This window comes from Rattus norvegicus, chromosome 15, assembly GCF_021556685.1.
Source record: "Rattus norvegicus strain SHRSP/BbbUtx chromosome 15, alternate assembly SHRSP_T2T, whole genome shotgun sequence".
Taxonomy (NCBI): domain Eukaryota; kingdom Metazoa; phylum Chordata; class Mammalia; order Rodentia; family Muridae; genus Rattus; species Rattus norvegicus.
In genome coordinates this window covers 51755328-51773930 of record NC_141548.1, presented here as the reverse complement: position 1 = coordinate 51773930, position 18603 = coordinate 51755328, and the positions used below count along the sequence as shown (strand labels likewise).

At 50.5% G+C, this 18603-nt stretch overlaps 1 protein-coding gene across 2 annotated transcripts in view; it reads right to left on the bottom strand.

Annotated features, from left to right (window-relative positions):
- Positions 1–16798, bottom strand: part of Gfra2 (GDNF family receptor alpha 2) — a 91853-nt gene extending 75055 nt beyond the window's left edge. Inside the window, exons 1-3 of one of the 2 annotated variants that reach the window (NM_012750.2) lie at positions 16038–16197; positions 10748–11062; positions 5032–5115 (exon numbers count right to left, since the gene is read on the bottom strand). In NM_012750.2, the coding sequence (NP_036882.1) occupies positions 5032–5115; positions 10748–11062; positions 16038–16077 (439 nt within the window). In that variant the 5' untranslated portion in view covers positions 16078–16197. Of the gene's footprint in view, positions 1–5031; positions 5116–10747; positions 11063–16037 lie in introns of both variants that reach the window. The other variant, XM_087584981.1, reaches the window with a different exon arrangement.
- Between the last annotated feature and the right edge of the window lie 1805 nt (positions 16799–18603).

The window sequence follows — 18603 nt, the reverse complement described above, 5'->3', positions numbered from 1 at the left end:
CAGTCAGTAACAGACACACTGCCCCTAGCTGGCCGTGAGCTGGGCCTGTTTGATCTATCATTGAACCCAGGGCATCAAATAAGACTATGAAGAAGGGAGGGGAAGGATTAGGCTATACCCTCCCCAAGGTCTCAGGCATGCAGAGGGTGTTACAAGAATTCTGGCAGCCTTCCTTGTCAACTGATTCCCAGAAGGACTTTCCAAGAACCCCAACAGAGATGAAGAATTCATGCTCCAAGTGTCTCTATAACAAACACAGCCTCAAACCTCGCTGAGGAAATGGTAAGAAGATAAAGGCAAGAGGACGTCCTAACACACAACGACCTCTCTGTTTCCACAGGCCACAGCTTGTAGTAGTAAACCCAAGAGGGGGTCACCCAGAGCTAATGCTCCCCAACACAGGTGCCTCAGAAAAGTGGTAGAGAGGCTGCACACAGCCAAGCAAAGACACGTGAAAGTGGGGAGCCACTTCCTGTCAATGACATGTCATCCTACAGGGTAGCACCCACTAAGACTCAGTGCTTGGGTACAGGATCTCAGGCCACACTGACCAAGGACTCACCAATCTATGGAGAGCCAAGCAGGGGCCTATGACAGCCAGAGGTCCAAGCTTGTGGGACAAAGGATGAGGGAGCTCAAACTCATGTCTTTATCCCTCAAGGGAGAAAAAAAATATCTCAGATCTGGAGCTGGGAAGCCGTATGTCCAAATCCCTATGGGGGTTTGGGACACATCACACAGGCGCCTGGCTTACTGATTCTGGTTCCTACCTTCTTTCTGCTGACGCCCCATAAGGGCTTCCTTAGTCTTTTGTAGTAGGACCAGTGTAGAGACCTTTTAGAGTAGGGTCTTTTGGCCAGCCCCCCACCTAGCTGCCTCTCCAGAGAGTGCTGCTCCCTCAAACAACATCAGGGTTGGTCTCACTGAACCTTCCTCAAGGGTGCTGACAAGACAAATGAAGACATCAATGGATGTGCAGCTTACAGAGCCAGCCAGCATCTTGCTACCTGCTTCTCAGGGCTAACTGGGCTGGATATGGCCTAAAACTCTGTGGTACAGTCCACTGTCTGTCGAGTCAACAAAACTGTGCATTAGTTTCTTGTCATCATGACCAAATACCTGACAGAAGCCACACAAAGGAAGACAGGTTTCTTTTAGCTTGTGGTTTAAAGGGATACAATCCATCATGTGTGCAGGGAATGTAAGGGGGCTTGAGTAGGTTAGTCTATGAAAATGGAAGCTTGAAGGAACATGCTGCACATAGCATGGGTCAGGAATCTGGAAGCCAGGGCTAGAAGCAGGTCTAGGTTTTAAAATCTACTTAGAATAACCTACCTCCACCAATCATGCTACCCTCTCCCCAAAAGCACCACCAGGCTTCAAACACATTATCCTATGGGGAACATGTCACACCCAAACTAAAATGCAGTCCCATAGCCTCCAATGCCTGGTCCTAACGGTGGGCAGTGGACTGGAACACAGTGTTCTAGAGCCATACATGACTCAGTTATCACTAAGCAGCAGAGCCATTAGCAAGCTTCTGGCTCCATAACCAGTGATCTCCCCGTTTGTCTTGTCAACAGCCTTGTGTCACAGAGTGCAAGTGTCTATTACATAAAGACTTTTCTGCTAAAAGATAATCCAGGAAGCAATAGGAGCTGAGGTTAAGGTGAGGACCACAGACCTCCAGCATTCACACATCAAACCCAAAAGCACTTCTCTACACTATAGAAATCAACTGGTATCTAACCAATGGGTAGCAGGTATATTGGATGCATTTAGACCCCCAATATGCCCCCACCACAGCAGGCATAGGCCAACAACGTCCTCATTCTGTGTGTGAGCCTCAGAGCACAGTCTCAGAAGAACAAATCCATGAGGATTTATACTAATCAGAAACTGAGATTCAGAATGTCAGTGGGAAGGGACTTTAGTCAGTCGTCAATCATTATGATCCAGCCACATAGGATGGGCAAGAAGGAAGCCTGCTCTAAGCCCAAAGCTACTGACAGGTGCTATAGGATCCTACAGTAGTAGAAACTAAAGGCAGGGTGATGTAACTGCCCAGCTTTAAGATCCTCATCTACTTCTACCATCCCCCACCACCACAAAGACTCAAGATTGTGTCCAGATGGCCATTCTCTAGTAACTACAGTAAAGGTTAAATATCTTTTTTTGTTTTGTTGAGATGAGTCTTATTCTGTTAGCCTAGGATGTCTTTAAATCTACTATGTAGATCAGGCTGGCCTCAAACTAGCAATTCTGCCTCTATCTTAAGGCATGTGCCACTGTGCCTAGATCTATAGTTTTTTAACTTTAAATAGCCCCAAATGCTCATATATGAAAGGCCTGGACCCCAGATTGTCACTATGAGAAGGAGTAGAAACTTTACAAGGTGGGACCTAGTGGGAGGTCTTTAGATCATTGAGAGTGTGCCCTCAGAGGGACTACAGGGTCCTGATCTCTTTCTCTTCTTCTATTTCATTTCCCAGGCATGACGGGAGCAGTTTGGCTCCATGCCACAGCCACATGCATCCCAACATACTATAATGGGTCTCCAGCAGCAAGTGAACCAGCTGTGATCTAAAACCTCAGAACCTGTGATATGGAGTGAACCTTTCCTCTGAGAACTAGTGACATCAGTGTTTTGTATAGTGCTAGGACTCAAGGAACACACCTGCTGGTACATCCCTTCTTGTGAGAATCCAGGATCTCTCCCAGCAGGAACATCCCTCAGGATCATCTAAAGGAGGCATCTCCAGTGGAAGGGAAGGGAGCAATGTCAAAGCAGAATAATTTGGTCCTTGGATGAACAAAAGTAAACAGACATTCCAAGTGGCTGATTGTCATCCAAAACTCAAGCCTCTGACACAATCTTAATTTCTCTACCTGAAGGAATGATTCTCGCTCCTTAGAGAGGTAGTGATAAAGATAATTGAGAAGTACTGTTCTAGAGACTAAGAAGCCTTGCCTCACCGCTTGGAGCAGTGCTTCTTAACAAGCAATGACTCTACCCCACAGGAACATTTGACAGTGTCTGGAGACATTTGTGCTTGTCACACCTTGGGGATATATAAGTGCATCCATAGACAACTCTGGGGCAATGCTAAACATTCTACAATGCAAAGCCAAAATGTCTCTATTACTGATATTAAGAAACAGAGTTCAGAGCAACAAGATCCCTAGAAGGTTCTAAAGCCTGGAGCTCAGATCCTTATGTTCAGCAACTCAGAGAATGAGCTGTAGGCTGGCCACTGGAGCCTATAAAGGCAGAGACAGGGAGACAGAGAGACAGTGAAAGAAACAGAGAGACAGAGAGAGACAGAGACACAGGCAGAGACAGACAGACAGTAAGACAGACACATAGGGAGAGATGGAGAGAGAGAGAACCTGTAAGAACTGAGCTGAACACATACACATAATTACATACACACACAGTCTGTAAGAGCTGACCACACATACACAGAGAGAGAGAGAGAGAGAGAGAGAGAGAGAAGAGAGAACCTGTAAGAGCTGAACACGCACACACAATCACACATACACACACTTACCCATATGCACACAATCAAATACACATACACACAATCACAAATCACAGAGAGAGGCAAAGAAAAAGAGTACAGATGGAGCATGGCAGCTCCAGTGCCTCCCAAATGCCAGAGGGAAAGGAGAAAGAGTCCCAAACCTCATATAGCTCTTTTCTCTAATATTTTTAATGTGTATGTGTGTACACAGGTTTTATGTATGTACAAGTATGTGCATGTGTGTTCATGTACGTACAGGTATGTGAGCATATAGAGGTCAGAGGATAACACTAGACACCATCCTCAGCAGTCCTAACCACCTTCTTGGGGACAGAGTGGGACAGGGTCTTACTGGACTGGAGCTCACCCTACAGGCTAGGCTGGCAAGCAAGCAAGTCCCAGGTATCCTCCTGCCTCCACCTCTCCAGCACTGGGATGAGAAGTTTGCACAGCCATGCACGCTCAACTGTTTCACACGGGCGCTGGGAATCAAACACAGGTCCTCACACTTGCAAAGCCAGTGCTTTATTGGCTAAATCTCTCCTCTCATTCTTAATCATAGACCCAACCAGGTAAAGCGAGTGCCCAGCATGGTCTTTCTCATTCCTCGAGGGAATCACCCAGGAGTAGGAGATTCCTGCTGCAGATGCCTCTCTGGTGGCTCACTAAATGGAAAGAAAACCTGGAGCAAACTGAGTAGTGGTGACACAAATATAACAGAGGATCCCTTACCTGAGCTGCTAAGGACCAGGCGAGCTCAGTGTTTCAGATGGTCACCAGTTTGGCGATATTTGCATATACATAATGAGATGTATAGAGCTGGGACCCAAACACAAAATGATACTGTGTTGTGCATACGGATACACACAACCTGAGGCACCCTTATGTTATAAGCTATGTCCCATCACATCAGGCCAGCTGTAGAGTTTGCCCCTGAGGCATCATCTCACTACTCGACACACTTGAACTCTTAGAGCATTTTGGATTTGGATGTTTAAGATGACACTCTAAATCTATACCAACAAACATAACCAGTATTTCCAGAACACAAGAATCCTTCGGCCTGCCATGTGCTTTACAGTCTCCTGACTCACTGCTCACCCAAGCAGAGGGCGGCTTCCTCACCTCACAAACGAAGAAACTGAGGCATAAAGAGGTCGGTGAGCAACACAGCCAAAGAAAGTGCCAAACCGAGGAGCTAGAGAAGCAGAAATGGAAGCAGGAGTAAGACGGCTGAGGAGACATCAGAACAGCACTGGGTTTCAGATTCAAGACCTATCTATGACCACCAACAAATCAGGCAAACGCTTAACTCCAAGCACCGCTGCAGGAAGACGGCCAGATGGCTTCCCAGAAGCCAGGAGCTGGAGCTGAAAACTGGTGAGGAGCAGGCAGGTGAAGCACAGAACCAAGAGGCGACCAGGAAAAGCACCTGAGTCCAAGAGATGAATGGGCCACACCCCAGGGAGAAGAGGAAGTGGGACAAGCACTAGCAAGGGTCACTTACCTGAGAAGATTGAAGCGAGCCTGAAGATGTCCGAGAGGCGCGAGGTCACAGGCTCATAGGGGGAAGCTTCATAGAACTCCTCACCTGGAAGAAGGTAGACATGAGACTTCCCTCAGGCAAAGCACCCCCACCAGACAGCAACTCTACCTAAGACAGTTCCATTAACACACCCCAGGATGAGAACGAGGGCAGCTCTTGCCAAGTTGGAAAACACCGTGACAGTGAGTTAGGGGTGAGAGTTCGTTTTGCAGAGACAAGTTACTTCTCACCAACTAGACCAGGTATGATTGCCTGCCATGTGACTTCCCTGCAGACCAACCCTCTCCAAAGGAGTCTGGGAAGAACGCTAGCCCTCAGAAGGTCAAGTACACATCACAGAGTCTGGAGACAGGGGTCTTACTAAGATGCTTTTAGTTCAATTTCCTCATTTCACAAAAGAGAGCTCTGGGGTAACCCAGCAATGTTTACCTGGGGGTGGAGGTGTCCTACAGCTTCATGCGGTAGACCCAGTACTAAACTGGTCTCCTGGGGATGCACACTCAGAATTTCCCCCATTGCTTCACATCATGTCATCAGAAAAGTAGTCTAGCTGGAAACATTAAAAGCCACTAGGTAACGGGTCTGAGCCCATGCTCCTATCTGCCTAGCCTCTAACACACATGCTTCTAACCTCTCCTCTACCTGTTAACTCATGTGCCTCCTCGGAGCTTCTGAGGACATCGGAGGATTGTAGTAGAAAAGCAAGTGAATGACAGGAAATAAATGGCCCAGGATGCCCAGGAGACCCCCCACCACATTATCAAGAATCCCATGCCCTCTGCAAACACCTTGCAAGAAAGGGAAATATCCTCAGGAGACCTGACCAGTGAGGCAAAATCAATGCAAACTCACTCAGACTGTGTGTGTGGTGATGGGGAGGGGCAGACAGGGGCTGACCCACAGCCTCACACATTGATTTTCTATCCGGCAGGGCCTGGCACCACAGGCAGGCACCCTGGCCTACAGAGAGCCTGAGTGAGCAGTATCTATGCAGGATGTCCCTACCAGAGGGAGCAGAGACTACCTCTGCAAGAGGTTCCTTCATCTAGCCCAAGAGGCCACAGAGAGCCAGGATTGGAGATCCAGCTAGCTCTGGAATGCTTCACAGCTGCTAAGTACTTTCCTCACTACAGAAGGTATCGGCAACCTTGGCCACAGACACCCAAAGCATAGGGAAGAAGCTTTCTTCCTCCTGTTAAGAGGATCTCTAACCTGCATTTTGCCTCATGGGAAATGCTGGGTGCCAGGCAGCACCCAGCACACACAGTGTGTGCCCCACTAGAATAGAAACTTGATCCATTGCCTCTCATGGTCTAAGTGCCATCCATTTTACCCACTGAGGCTTACTTATTCTTCCCTAGGAGAGTCCTAGGGGTGGGGCCCCCAGGCACTGCCTTGTATTAGAGTCAAATAATATAAGAGCGTGGGAGTTGCTGTAAGGAGGAAAACATAAAGCTGTTTTGCACTTTCTGCACACCAAACATACTTCTGACACACTAACCCACTTCTTTGCCACCCTGCAAGCCAGGTACTATTGCTCACCTACTGTGCGACAAGGAGCAAGAAGCACAGAGATAAGTAACTTGCTCCAAAGTGATTTAATTTCATCACCTAGTAAGCAGCACAGCCTGGCTTTAAACCCAGAGCGGGGACCCTAAGCCCAGTGCTCTCTCACTCTATGCCACTCTCCAAAATATTGTGTGGCCCTTCGATAGGCCCTATGGTCAGAGCTCTGCTGCCCCTGGACTGTTCCCCAGCACGGTCCAACTGCCACCTTGCCATACACAGCCATGTGTCTGGTTGTAGGGCAGCACATACCATTGGCTGATCGAGAGTTCAATCTCTCTAAACCCACTGTCATTTAAATGGTCCTGCAGCTGGGTGCACCAGGAAATGTCAGGGCCACTGAAGCCAGATCCAGGATGTAGGTCCTAGGAACTGTCACTTGGGGTGGGCCTTTGCTCTTCATGGTCTAAAGATTAGGGGCCCTGAACTTCAGAGTCAACTTTGGAGCAGCCATTGGTGATATCCATCATGGCCATACACAGTTGTAATGACAGGAGAAAGGAGACCCCCACACCACTGTCCCAGCCACAGAATTGCCCTCAGCACAACTGAAGGAAACTTTGTGTAAGGCCCCTGAATTCAGCTACCAACTTGCTGTATGCCCTGGACAGCCATTCTACCCCTGTGCCTCAGCTTCCCCTACAACCAAGGTTAATGTGTTACAGTTCTAATGTGTTACAGTTCTGACTCCCTAAATTCAGCAGCCACCTCTTCAGAGGCCATGTGCCTGATACACTAGCTCTCCTTCCTCAAGTGCAACCTCAGCTCCTACTACATGTGTAGGTCCTGGCCTTGGGTGGAGGAAGCAAAAACCTAAGCAAGTCCCATCCATCTCAGCATCAGAGAGAAACCAGAAACTGGAGGAAGATCCCTCCAATCATCTCTCCTCTCTCCTGTCCTCTCTCAGTGGGTCTTACTCTCCCCTTGGCCCCAGACCCAGCCCAACTAAGTACTATTAATGTGCAGGGAGAAGGTACCCACAGCCTCGTCTAGGGAAATGGCTCAACCTTACCATGAATAACTAACTCTTGAGTAGACCTTATCACTCACAGGTTCAAAGGCCTCCTGGCTTCTCTTCATGGGGAATCCCCAGCCCTAAGGTCTAGGAGAAGAAGCAATCTCTTAGAGAGAAGAGGCACGCTTCTGTAGGAAGGGGCAGGATGGGATGTACTTCTGGAACCCTCACTGGAGAGCATAGGTACTGGCTTCAGTGGGGCCAATATCCTCTCCTTTGAGGCATATAGTAAGTAGTGTTAACAGGTTGTCATTGAGAAAATTAACTCAAAAATCATCTCACGACATGGAACCAGAGAGAGATGTATAGTGAGATATTTCAAGTGCAAAGGGGCCTTGAAGACTGACTGGCACTGCCAAGCAAATGAACAAGCACTGTGCTCACTGCTACCACCACAGAGAAATGCCTCATCTGCTTCTGATCACAGGTTGTCCTGAACAATGCCAAAGGAAGCCACCAAGGTGACAGCACGGCTCCTGCTAAGAAAGCCACCTGCTAAGAAAGCCAATCAACCCTCGGGCACCTCTACTCAACTCTTCTATCACCACCCCGTCTCCTGTTACACAGCCCAAGCCAGCCCACCTCTGCTGGCTGTCTGAAGACATAGTTCAGTTCTCAGCAGGTTCACAACTGTCTGAAACTCTTTTAACTCTGGAGAATCTGATGCCTCTGGCTTCCATGGGCACCTCTCTACTCATGTGCTCATAGCCACATGCAGACATACACACCTGCACATAACTAAAAATAATAAAAAAATACTTCTTTAAAAGCTCTGAAAATGAAACCAAACAGCAGAACTATCCAATTCCAGAAGCAGGAGGCATCACGATGTACGTGCTAGAGGCAGACCATTAGGTAAATGGTCCCTTGTGTCATGTATGGAGAAGTACATGTGTGTTAGGACAGCCTTACCTTCCTCGGTGCTTCTAGCTCTCAGAATGCAGTTGCTAGGGAGAGGTGGCCACTAAAGCCACAGGACTATTCTGATCTCGACAGCAGAAATACCATTACTAAATACCCGCATTTCCTAGCATATGTTCAGAGCATATCTGAGCCGTTTTGGTGACTGCTGGAGATCCCTCTCTCGGGACTCTACTCCCTCCTTTCATCCTTCCCTTCTGGTACTCTGCAAGGAAACTCTCATCTTAGGTTAGTGGCCCAGTACTAGCCCTGGCCTCACCTCCTCTCCTCACCCCCAGAGGCACAAATGCACAGAGAACTTCCTGTTGCTGTCCCCTAGCCTCTCCATCCACCCCCCTTTGGGGTTTAGACATCTTTAAAAGAAAAAATAGGTCATCCTTCTGTCCCCTTCACAGAAAAAATCTGGGAAAACTTATCTATGTCCATCATGTCCAATCCCCTACTTCCATTCTTCCCCTAACCACAGCCCTTCCCCTAGAAGCCACCTTAGAAGGCTTACCAGAGTGGCAGCAGGGATGCCTCAGTCTTTCTCCTGCCTGACCTAAAGTGTGTGAGCTGTTACTGAGTCTTTTCTGTTTCCTTGATGGTCCTCCCAATTCTCTTCCAGAGCCTTCTCTGCACTCTCCTCTCCAGCCTGTCCCTTAAGGACAGTTGTCCAGGGATATTTCCACTGCCTACTGCTCTGTGACTATACCCACTGTCTTAGCTCCAGCTTCCAAACATGGTACAACCCAGAATCTCTCTAGAACCGTATCCTCCCCTGAGCTCTCTGCCTGTATATCTGCAGGGCTTGACAAATGACAGGTAAGGAGCCCCAGAGAAACAGCAAGCCCCCTGCCCATTTCTACTTTGCAAGCACAGGAAGCTGGGGTGCCTTCCTTTTCCACTCTCTCCTTCCTGTCTCATAGGCAGTAGTTGCCAAAATCTGTTGATTCTACCTTGTTAAGAAGCACTTAGATTCCATCTTCTCCTTGGTTGCCCTGTCCTGTTCCTGCCACCATTACTTCTTCCTAGGGTCACAATCCCTACAACTGACTGTTGTCCCCAAACTACAATGGAAATTCTTCTGAAGCATCAATCTGATCAGATCCCTTGAAATCTGAATTAAAAACGTTCAGGCTTCCTCTGTTCCACCAGATCTCTTTCCTCTTAGCCTCTAACCCTTCCAACCCATGCTCTAGATTGTCCAGCTACTTATAGTTAGTTCCTCGTGAAGATTCAACTCTCAGGCCTGACCCTGATGTGCCTCTCCCTCCACCAACCCTCTCTTAGTGTGTCCTTTCCCTGGGTAGTGTGATTCCATCCCAGCCTGGAGACAACACACACACACACACACACACACACACACACACACACACACACACACACCAAACCCTGGCTCTTTAACTTTATAACAAGGGCTTTGATGCTCCTCTGAGGTGTCCCTACCATACTCTGAGTCTTTCCATCATAACACTTAAGGGCAAGCACCACCTCACTTACTGAACCCACCCCAGACCTTAAGTCCCATAAAGGCAAAGGCTACACCAGATCCTAGACTATTCCGATAAAACACAGCAAACAGTGCACTCTCAATACATATTTGCTGAGGTAGTAAATAAACATCTTGCCAAGTTGACCAATCATCTGAAGGCTCGAAATCTCAAGCCCCTGCCTGGACTGAGGAGTACTGAGGAGGTGTCATTGGGGGGGGGGGGCTTTTAAGTTCTGCCTTGGGCAGGCTTCAAGAGAGCTTGCCTGGAGTCATAGAACCTGTTGCTTATGTCCCTTCCTGAAATCCTAAGCTCTGTGTAAAGTGTCTAGGTCAGCCATTGGACCCAGAGACCATGAAGGAGGCAAGACTCTGGGCTCTGCTCCAGAGAAGAGGGCATCAGAGTGGCAGGGGCTGATACCTCCCATTCTCACTTATACATCTGCCTGGTGTCTCTTTCCTCTCATGGGCACAGCTTCCTGCTGCCCTTGCTGGCATCCGACATCCAGTTCATTCTCTACCCTTGTCATCTCCCTTCCTCAATCACCATTGACCTCCTAGGAGGGGTAGCTACTGTCGCTAGATTCAAAATAGAGAGCAAATCAGGTCACCCTTTTAGCAAGTTCTTCCTTCCTTCTGGATCCCTGGCCAGATACAGCCCCCTTACCCATTGCCACCCTTCCTTGGAACCCACCCAGGCTTACCCTCTGTCAGCCCCAGATGGATGCTCCAGTAGATCTGCAGACACTGCAGCTCCTTCTTCATGCCCCGCTTGCAGCGGCAGTCATACAGTGGGCTTTCCTGCAAGACCTCCAGGGCTGCCTGGCACTCCTTATTGGCCAGCATGGTATTGCGATCCCGGCCTGCCAGGCACTGCCGAAGGGTGCGGTACCTGGAGCTGCAGTTGGATTCAGCCGCACACAGCTCATTGGCCCGGACACAGTCCACTTGGGGGCGCCAGCCGTGGAGCTCAGAGCCCTGCAGGGAGGAAGGGCTGGCCAAAGAGCGGAGGGTTTCGTCTGGGTAGTGGGAAGGGAAGACAAGCATGAATGAGGGCCACCACAGTCTCTGACCCCAATGTAGGCCTAAGGTTTGAAGGAACTTCTCACCCACTTTACACAAAAGAACACCAAGACCAAGGTCAACACAGACCCAACCTGGTTGGCCATACTCCCCTACAACCATGGTTCACATTCATTTCCTCTTGAGCACAATCCTAGGCAGTGGAACACAGAATGATAAATCCAGGAAGGCCTTCACTGAAACTGCTGGTAAGGTAAGATGCCAATAGTCCAGACAGAATGGCATGGCTTCAACATGATGTGGCAAGGCTTATGCAAAGGGATCTTGCCTCAACTCCCATTGGACAAACCCCCACTCCATCCAAGGTATTGATTTGAAGGCTCCAAAAGTCAGTTAACCCTCAGAGCCTGTCTGGACCTTAGGCAGAACTCATATTCATATTCAACATCATATTCCAGGAAAGCTCGGATCCAACGAAGGGAGATAACTCAAGGTCACACACAGAGAAGCAGAAAGCCCCCTCCAGCCTAGTCTCATCATTCTGTATCACCGTGCCTTTAGAAGACAACCAGAAGCAAGCCTAACTCAGTCCAGGAGGCCCAGGAGAGAGAAGCTGAGACCCCTTTCGGGCCTTGCTTGTATCTGCCAACTTCACACCAGACAGAGGCCTGAAAAAGTGTCTGCATGGTCAAGTTCCTCCCCAGCCCCATGCAAAGGAGACTGCATTAGCCAGAGCTCAGGAACAAATCCACTCCCTTGTGCTCCTTCCCCATCAGGACCTGCTTCTTCCACCTCCACCATCATGTCCTGCTTCCTGTCTCCCAAGGATTCTGTTCTCAACAGACCTCACTACCTTTCCCTTTTTCCATTTAAATATGTTCGTGTTCTCTCTCTCTCTCTCTCTCTCTCTCTCTCTCTCTCTCTCTCTCTCTCTCTCTTCCTCTCTGGTTTTTTTTTCTTCCTCCCAAAAGCAAAATAATAAATCAACTCTAGAAAGGAAAGAATTCTCCTGCTTCAAGCCCTGCCTTCTAGCCTGAGTAAGACTTCAGCCCACCCCCCTCTTATCTGCCTCCCACAGTGTTCCCAGAAGGGAGGAGCCTGAGGACTGGACATGAAGAGCAGCGGAGTGAAGCTAGCCCAACCCTTTCAAAGCCAAGCTTCCAAAATGGTTCCCTCCAGATACAGATGACATCTTCCTGTCTCCCTGTCCTTCCTAAAGCCCTAACTCCAGACCCTGCCCCTCAAAAAGCCACATATCTCTGCCAGAGCAAAGATTGCCTTCTGCAAGACCCAAAGAATAATTTGAGAGACTTCCTCCACTCCCTCCCACCTCAAAACAATAAAATTCTAGGTCAGTCGTCCCTTCCTCAGAAGACTGCAGAATCCCCCTAACCCATCCACATCCAGAGCTGCCACTCTCAGGCCTTCTCCCTAGGAGGCCCTGTTCATGGGGGAGTTACTGCAGGGAGACAGCGACACCTACAGGTAGAGCTGTACACAGCAAGCCTGTCACTCCCCAGAGCTGGTGGGGTGAGGTGGAGATCATTCCCAGTAGGAAACAGCAAAGGAGATGGAAGGAAGTTGGACTCCCAATGGAGGAGGCTCCAATTACAGCAAAGGAAAACTTCTTCTCTTGCTGACCGTACCCCCACCCCAGAACAGAAAGAGCGGAAGAACGCAACCACGATAAAACAAGACAAGTGGTCAAAACGTGTACAAAGTGGGAGTTGCTGAAAACAAGATCTGCCCAGGCACTAGCCCAAGATGTGTCCTCCACAACAGCTGAGGTAGCAGCTTTCTTTCAAGGCTTCAGCAGATTCCTGCATCCCTTTACAGGACTCCAGTGCCTCTGGGCCACCCAGGAACAGCTGAACTACCACACCCCCAACTTGCACCTGTCAGCTGCTCTCTTGGTCAGCCAGCCAGCTCTGCATTCTCACTGACTTTGTCCCAGGGTTCCACAGGACTTCACCTTCCACCTGACTGAGCTAAAGGGGAACACAGAATGGGACACAGGGCCTCGGGATAAGACATGCCAGCATCCTGGGCTTTCTATGGGCTCAGAATTTACACAAGTTTAAAGTCAGTCTGCATTTCAGGGAATGCAGAAAGAAAGCAACTCCTTCGGCCTGGTCTACAGCTAGAGCCAAGAGTCCCCTTGATGTCCTTAACGCAAGCCTCTGTTGGCTCCCATGCCAGTATCAAGGGTTTCCTCATCCTGTCAACTGGTGTTCATGAAAGGCAAGGATATATTCTGCAGAGGACCAGGACATCCTTTCAAGGACTGTCCCTATCTCTGGGACAGAAGCAACCAAGTCCAATCAGAGAAGGAAATCACAGTAACCTGGAGAGGCTAGCCAAGAATCAGAAGAAAAGGCTACCTTCATGGCCTAGAGGAAGGAAACTTGGATTTATCAAGAATAGACAGTGTATAACAGTTCTAGGGAGTACTGGGGAGGGGAAGGTAGAGGTCCAGGTTGCCCTCCTGCATCTACAGTTCCCTCAATAGACAAAATGTGTGCTAGAAGACCAGCGGGGGCTTGGTCCTCTGCCCACTCTGTTCTCTCTCTCCATTGCATCCTATGCCAACATTGAAAATCTGGATGGTTGGGCTAAAAAGCCTTTTCTCTCCACCACAGTCCTCTTGACACTAGATCTCACTCAGAACCTTTGGAAAAGCCCTCTGAAGGGGGTGGGGCACTCTTCACCATGGCCCCAGCCAAACTGCTTAAGACTGAAATCTCAAACTGCTAAGGAACCTCCACATTAAACAGACTTTCCAAGTGGTTCCCAACTGTAGTCTTCTGGCCAGGAAAAGGCCTTTGGATTTAAGTTTCCTTCACACCATCATCCCATTCCATCAGAGCCCTTCAGAATCCCCTGCTCTGTCACCTGTGCCCAGCTTTGGAGAGGGACTTCTCAAGGGATAGGGAACTGAAGGGTCATAACTCAAGGAGGTATCAGGCAACCCTCTCCTCCACTTCCCATCTCGCCCCTGGGGAGCAGGCAGTGGTGGGCCCTGCTCATACTCTACACACATACGTGCACTCACCCGTACACACCCATTATGGGCAGGATACCTATTGCTACCGCTGAGGAGAGCTGACTCCTCAGCTAGGATCACCCGATGTGCAACTTGTGGTCTGACACTGGAGAGGACTGTATTCATCTACTACTGCCCCTCGGAAGGGACCCCTATACCTGGAAGCATGCATCCTTTATGAGGGAGGGGTGCAACTCAACAGCAGGCAATCTGGCTGGTTTTACCTGGAATGCAATGTTTTCTTCTTGACTCTGATCATTCTAAGACCCCAGAAAGCTGCGTTTTCAGACCATTAATGAAGAAAAGGTCAAATTTTGTGACAGTTCATTCAGAATGAGAGTTCACTTCTCCAAGGCTGCTGGAAAGGGCTGCAGGATGAGAGTGAGCCCAGAGCATTTTCAACCCTCTTACCCTGTTCCTCCTACCCACAGGGTTACTGACATGTGGGGAAAGCAAGTATGGTGAAGACCACACCCCAGGGCAGGGCTAGATCCCCTGGGAATGCATAGCTGGGAGGTAGAAAGTCTGTGAGCAGGCAAAGGATCCAAGAAACAGCCAATATTGACTCTCCCTGACCACAAATCCGCAGGGCCAACCTGGAGGGCACTTCTTAGACCATGCACATCTTCCATAAGCAAAGTCTACCTCCCTGTCTGGACTCTCCGGAGCCCTTTTCTGCTGAAGGTAAGGGAGATCTCTTGATCCCTGCTTGGTAGCTACCTCACTCTGGATTGCCAGCAAGCGGAACAGCACCTGTACTGAAAGCAGATGGCACACACACACACACACACACACACACACACACACACACACACACACACACACTTTTCAGAATTCCCTAACAGTAACCTTGCCTGGGGACCCTGGGTCCACATATAGCCTTGTAAACATCTTTTCTTATATTTTTGGTTATGAGCCTAGCCGTTAACGGCTGAGCCATCTCTCCAGCCTGTAAACATCTTTTCTTTACCTGTGTGAGAGGAAATCGCTATCTATCCCTATACCTTGCTTCCTAAGCAGCTGAGATTTTACAAAGTATAAGGGGAGGGGGGAGTCGCTGCTGGAGCTCAGAACCACTGGGCAGCCACTCCCCCTGTCAGAGAGGGAGGGAGCTTACAGGATGATTAGTAAGTGGTCTTTGTTAAGATCTGTTTTTGCCCTTTTCTGGCATTCCTCGCACCATCTTCTCCTTTCCAAGGGGCAAACTTTGGCCTCCACTTTCCTGTGCCACTAACCCTAGGCCCCAAGGCTATTGCTCTGAAGGCCTTGAACACCTATTTGCAAGGCTGAGCTCCACCTACCCATCTGGCTTGGGAAGAGAGGCAGTGGGTAGGAAAAAAAAAAAACTTGCAAAGTGCTACCGAAAGTGGAGAGATAGGGTACGTTCCTCAGACTGATTGGCAGGTAGGAGGTGACTACAAGGGCTACCCGCAAACATCCAAACCTGGACCTCCCGCAGAAACCCACAGAAAGGAGGGACAGGCTTGATAGCTCCCGCCAGCCTCTCCCCTCCCTCTTTTCTTTCACACCAAGAGTTGCATTTTTTTTTCCTTCCTAAGTTGTTGCAAATTGAACCCATTATTTTGAGGGAAATGAGCGCTATCACGGCCTGCAAGTAAGAGTGTGTATCGGTGTGTGCGCGCGCGGCGCGGGAGTGCGTGCGGAGAAGGTTTGAATGTTGGAAGTCTCCTTCTCAGTCCTCCGCACAACCAGCTAGCCCTGCACAGCTCCCTCCTCCAGACCCTCCCGGGCAGTTCGCCTCCCCGGAGCCCCAAGCCCCGACCCCCAGCTCGGCGCGCCCTCTCGGTGTCTCCCGCGGCGCCCCGCTCGCAGCCCCCCAACTCCATCCCCGCATGCCCAGCTTCCAGTGGGCGGCTGAACGCACGCAGCCCCTTTGGCCCCCAGACTCGCCACCTGCAGCTACTCACCTAAAAAGAAGAAGAGGCAGAAGGCGTTTGCCAAGATCATGTTAAATAAATCCCACAGTTTTGTGTGTATGTGTCTTTCTCCCTTAGGTTTAAAAAATAAAAATAAAATAACGATAATAATAACAGCCGAGCAATAACGACCCCCAAATCCAATGCGGAGATCCCGCCGGGCGGCCGCCGGTTGAAGATCCCGAGTCCTGGGATTCTCACTGCTGGTTGGAGGGGGAGGGGTAGGAGGCGGGCGGTGGGCTGCCTCTCGACGTCCCCCCTTGCCACTGAAATCAAACACACGTAGCTATGTGTCTGGCTGCCTTCTAAGCCAACAGCCTGGTCCTGAGGTCAGCCCAGCCCTTTGCTCGCGCGTCCGGGAAGGCGTGAGTCCCCGTGGGTCCAATTCCCCTGCACTTCCCAGGAGGGGACTGGAGAGGTGGGGGCGAGGCGATCTGAAAGTGAAGGGCTGGAAGGAAGCAGCGAGGGAGGGGGTCAGAATAAATGCGAATAGGAAAGAAATCCACCGACGGAATAGGAGCAATCCAGTAGGAGCTTCTAGGACGGGAGACCAGAGTCGCTTCTTTGGCACCAAGACGAAGAAAAAGATTCAAAAAAAAAAAAATCTTCTCCCGCTAACCCTTGCTCGGCTCACTTTTTTCTAATGGAATTCCAGAGCCGGTGTGCCTGTGCTTGCGTGTCTTTCCTCCCTCCCTCTCCTCTCTCCCCTCCTCTCCTCTCCTCTCCTCTCCTCTCCCTCGCTCTCGCTCTTTGCTCTCGGTCTCCGCTCTCCCTCACGCCCTCTCTCCTCCCCTCCCTACTCTCTCCCCCTGCTCCTCCCTCAGCCCGCCCCCTCCCCCTTCGCGGCTCCCTCGCCTAGGCTCTCGCGCCTCGCCCCTTTCCTCTGCTCCGGGCTCAGCACCCCGGCTCCCTGGCGGCTGGCAGCGCAGAGCGCGGGAGCGCGGCGGAGCAGCTACACTCTGCAGCAGCGGTGGTAGCGAGCGACTCGCCGGTGATGGAACCAACACTGGAGTGTTGCTGGCTCCCGGGAACAGTGGCCTAGGGGTGAGCTCCACCTCTGGCTCCCTAAGCTCAACTGCCCGCCCTTGCTGGGATTAGCCTGTGCCTTGGCCGGAAACCGACTAGATCCCCCGGCCAGTGTCCACGCTCAAACCTACCAAGCCTCCCGCCCCCTCCTCTCCATCCAACCTCTCTTCCTGGCTAGGGGAAGGCTTGCGTTCTCCAAGTACCACCGCCTCCGCACTAGACCCCCCAGGGCCATGAGGTTTCGGAAGCCTGAGCGAGGCTAGGGGGACACTGAGACCCGGGTGCTGGAGCCATCCTGGAGGCGTGGGGGCAGGGCAGTAGAAAAACACTGGCATGGTGGTCCAGGTCTGGATGAGAGAGCACCACTCTCCGCTAGCTGATGTATTCCTCGTTGGGAGACGGTCTGAGCATCTCCCCAAAAGCACTAGGGAACCCCAAGATGCCCTTGTAGGCCAGCCCTGTCTCCCTGGCTCTAACCCCGCGCTCCTACACGTGTGTTCTGCATGCGGAGCTTAGGAACTTTTACTACACACTGGTGCCTAGCTTGCCACCCCACCCCGCGCGCTCCCCAACACACACACACACACACACACACACACACACACACCAGCTTTCCGGCCAATCTAGATCTCTCTTCCCCAGTTGGTCTCTCCTTCACCAGACCAGAAAGAAGGCTGTTTAGGGTCCCAACTACCTCCTCCAAGACCAGTGAACCAGCCACAACCGCGCTGGAAGTATCCAGCCCAGGTTGACACTCCACCCCACTGGGGGGCCCCAAGACAGGAGGCACCCAGGCCTCCGCTTCCCACCCCTACCCCGCACACAGAGATCTCCTGGACTCCTCCCTAGAGCTAGTCAGGGAACTATGGCCACTCCCGGTTCCCGAAGCTGCGGGTGGGGACCCTTCCGGATGGAGACTCCTCCCCACGCCGGGAAGGGGGACAATTGATCCATCTGTCTTTGGGCCCAGCTCACCGGCGTATTTTAGTCATAAGAATTTACAATAAAAGTCCAGAGGCACCAAAAAAGAAACGTCTGGCTGGAAAAGGGTTGAAGGCGAAGTGAGGTTGCTGACAGAGGTGGCAAGGCAGACAGGCGGTGCACACACGCAGCAGCGCTCTTGGGATCATACAGCCCACGCGCACTGAGCACCCCAGTTCCATGCTTCTCTCTGGCACATCCTCGGCTGCCCTGGCATTTCTCAATCCTATGTCTTGTATGGGGTCCCCGGGGCCAGGTTCAACTTTCTACACTGCCAAAAAAAAAAAAAAAGAAAGAAGGAAGGAAGGGGGAGGAGGAGAGGAAGAGGAAGGGGAAGGGGAAGGGGAAGGGGAAGGAGAAGGAGCAGGAGAAGAAGGAGAAGGAGAAGGAGAAGAAGAAGAAGAAGAAGAAGAAGAAGAAGAAGAAGAAGAAGAAGAAGAAGAAGAAGAAGAAGAAGAAGAAGAAGAAGAAGAAGAAGAAGAAGAAGAAGAAGAAGGTCAACATCCCATCCCAAGCTTATTAGGGAGTAGCTTTTAAAATACATTATTAA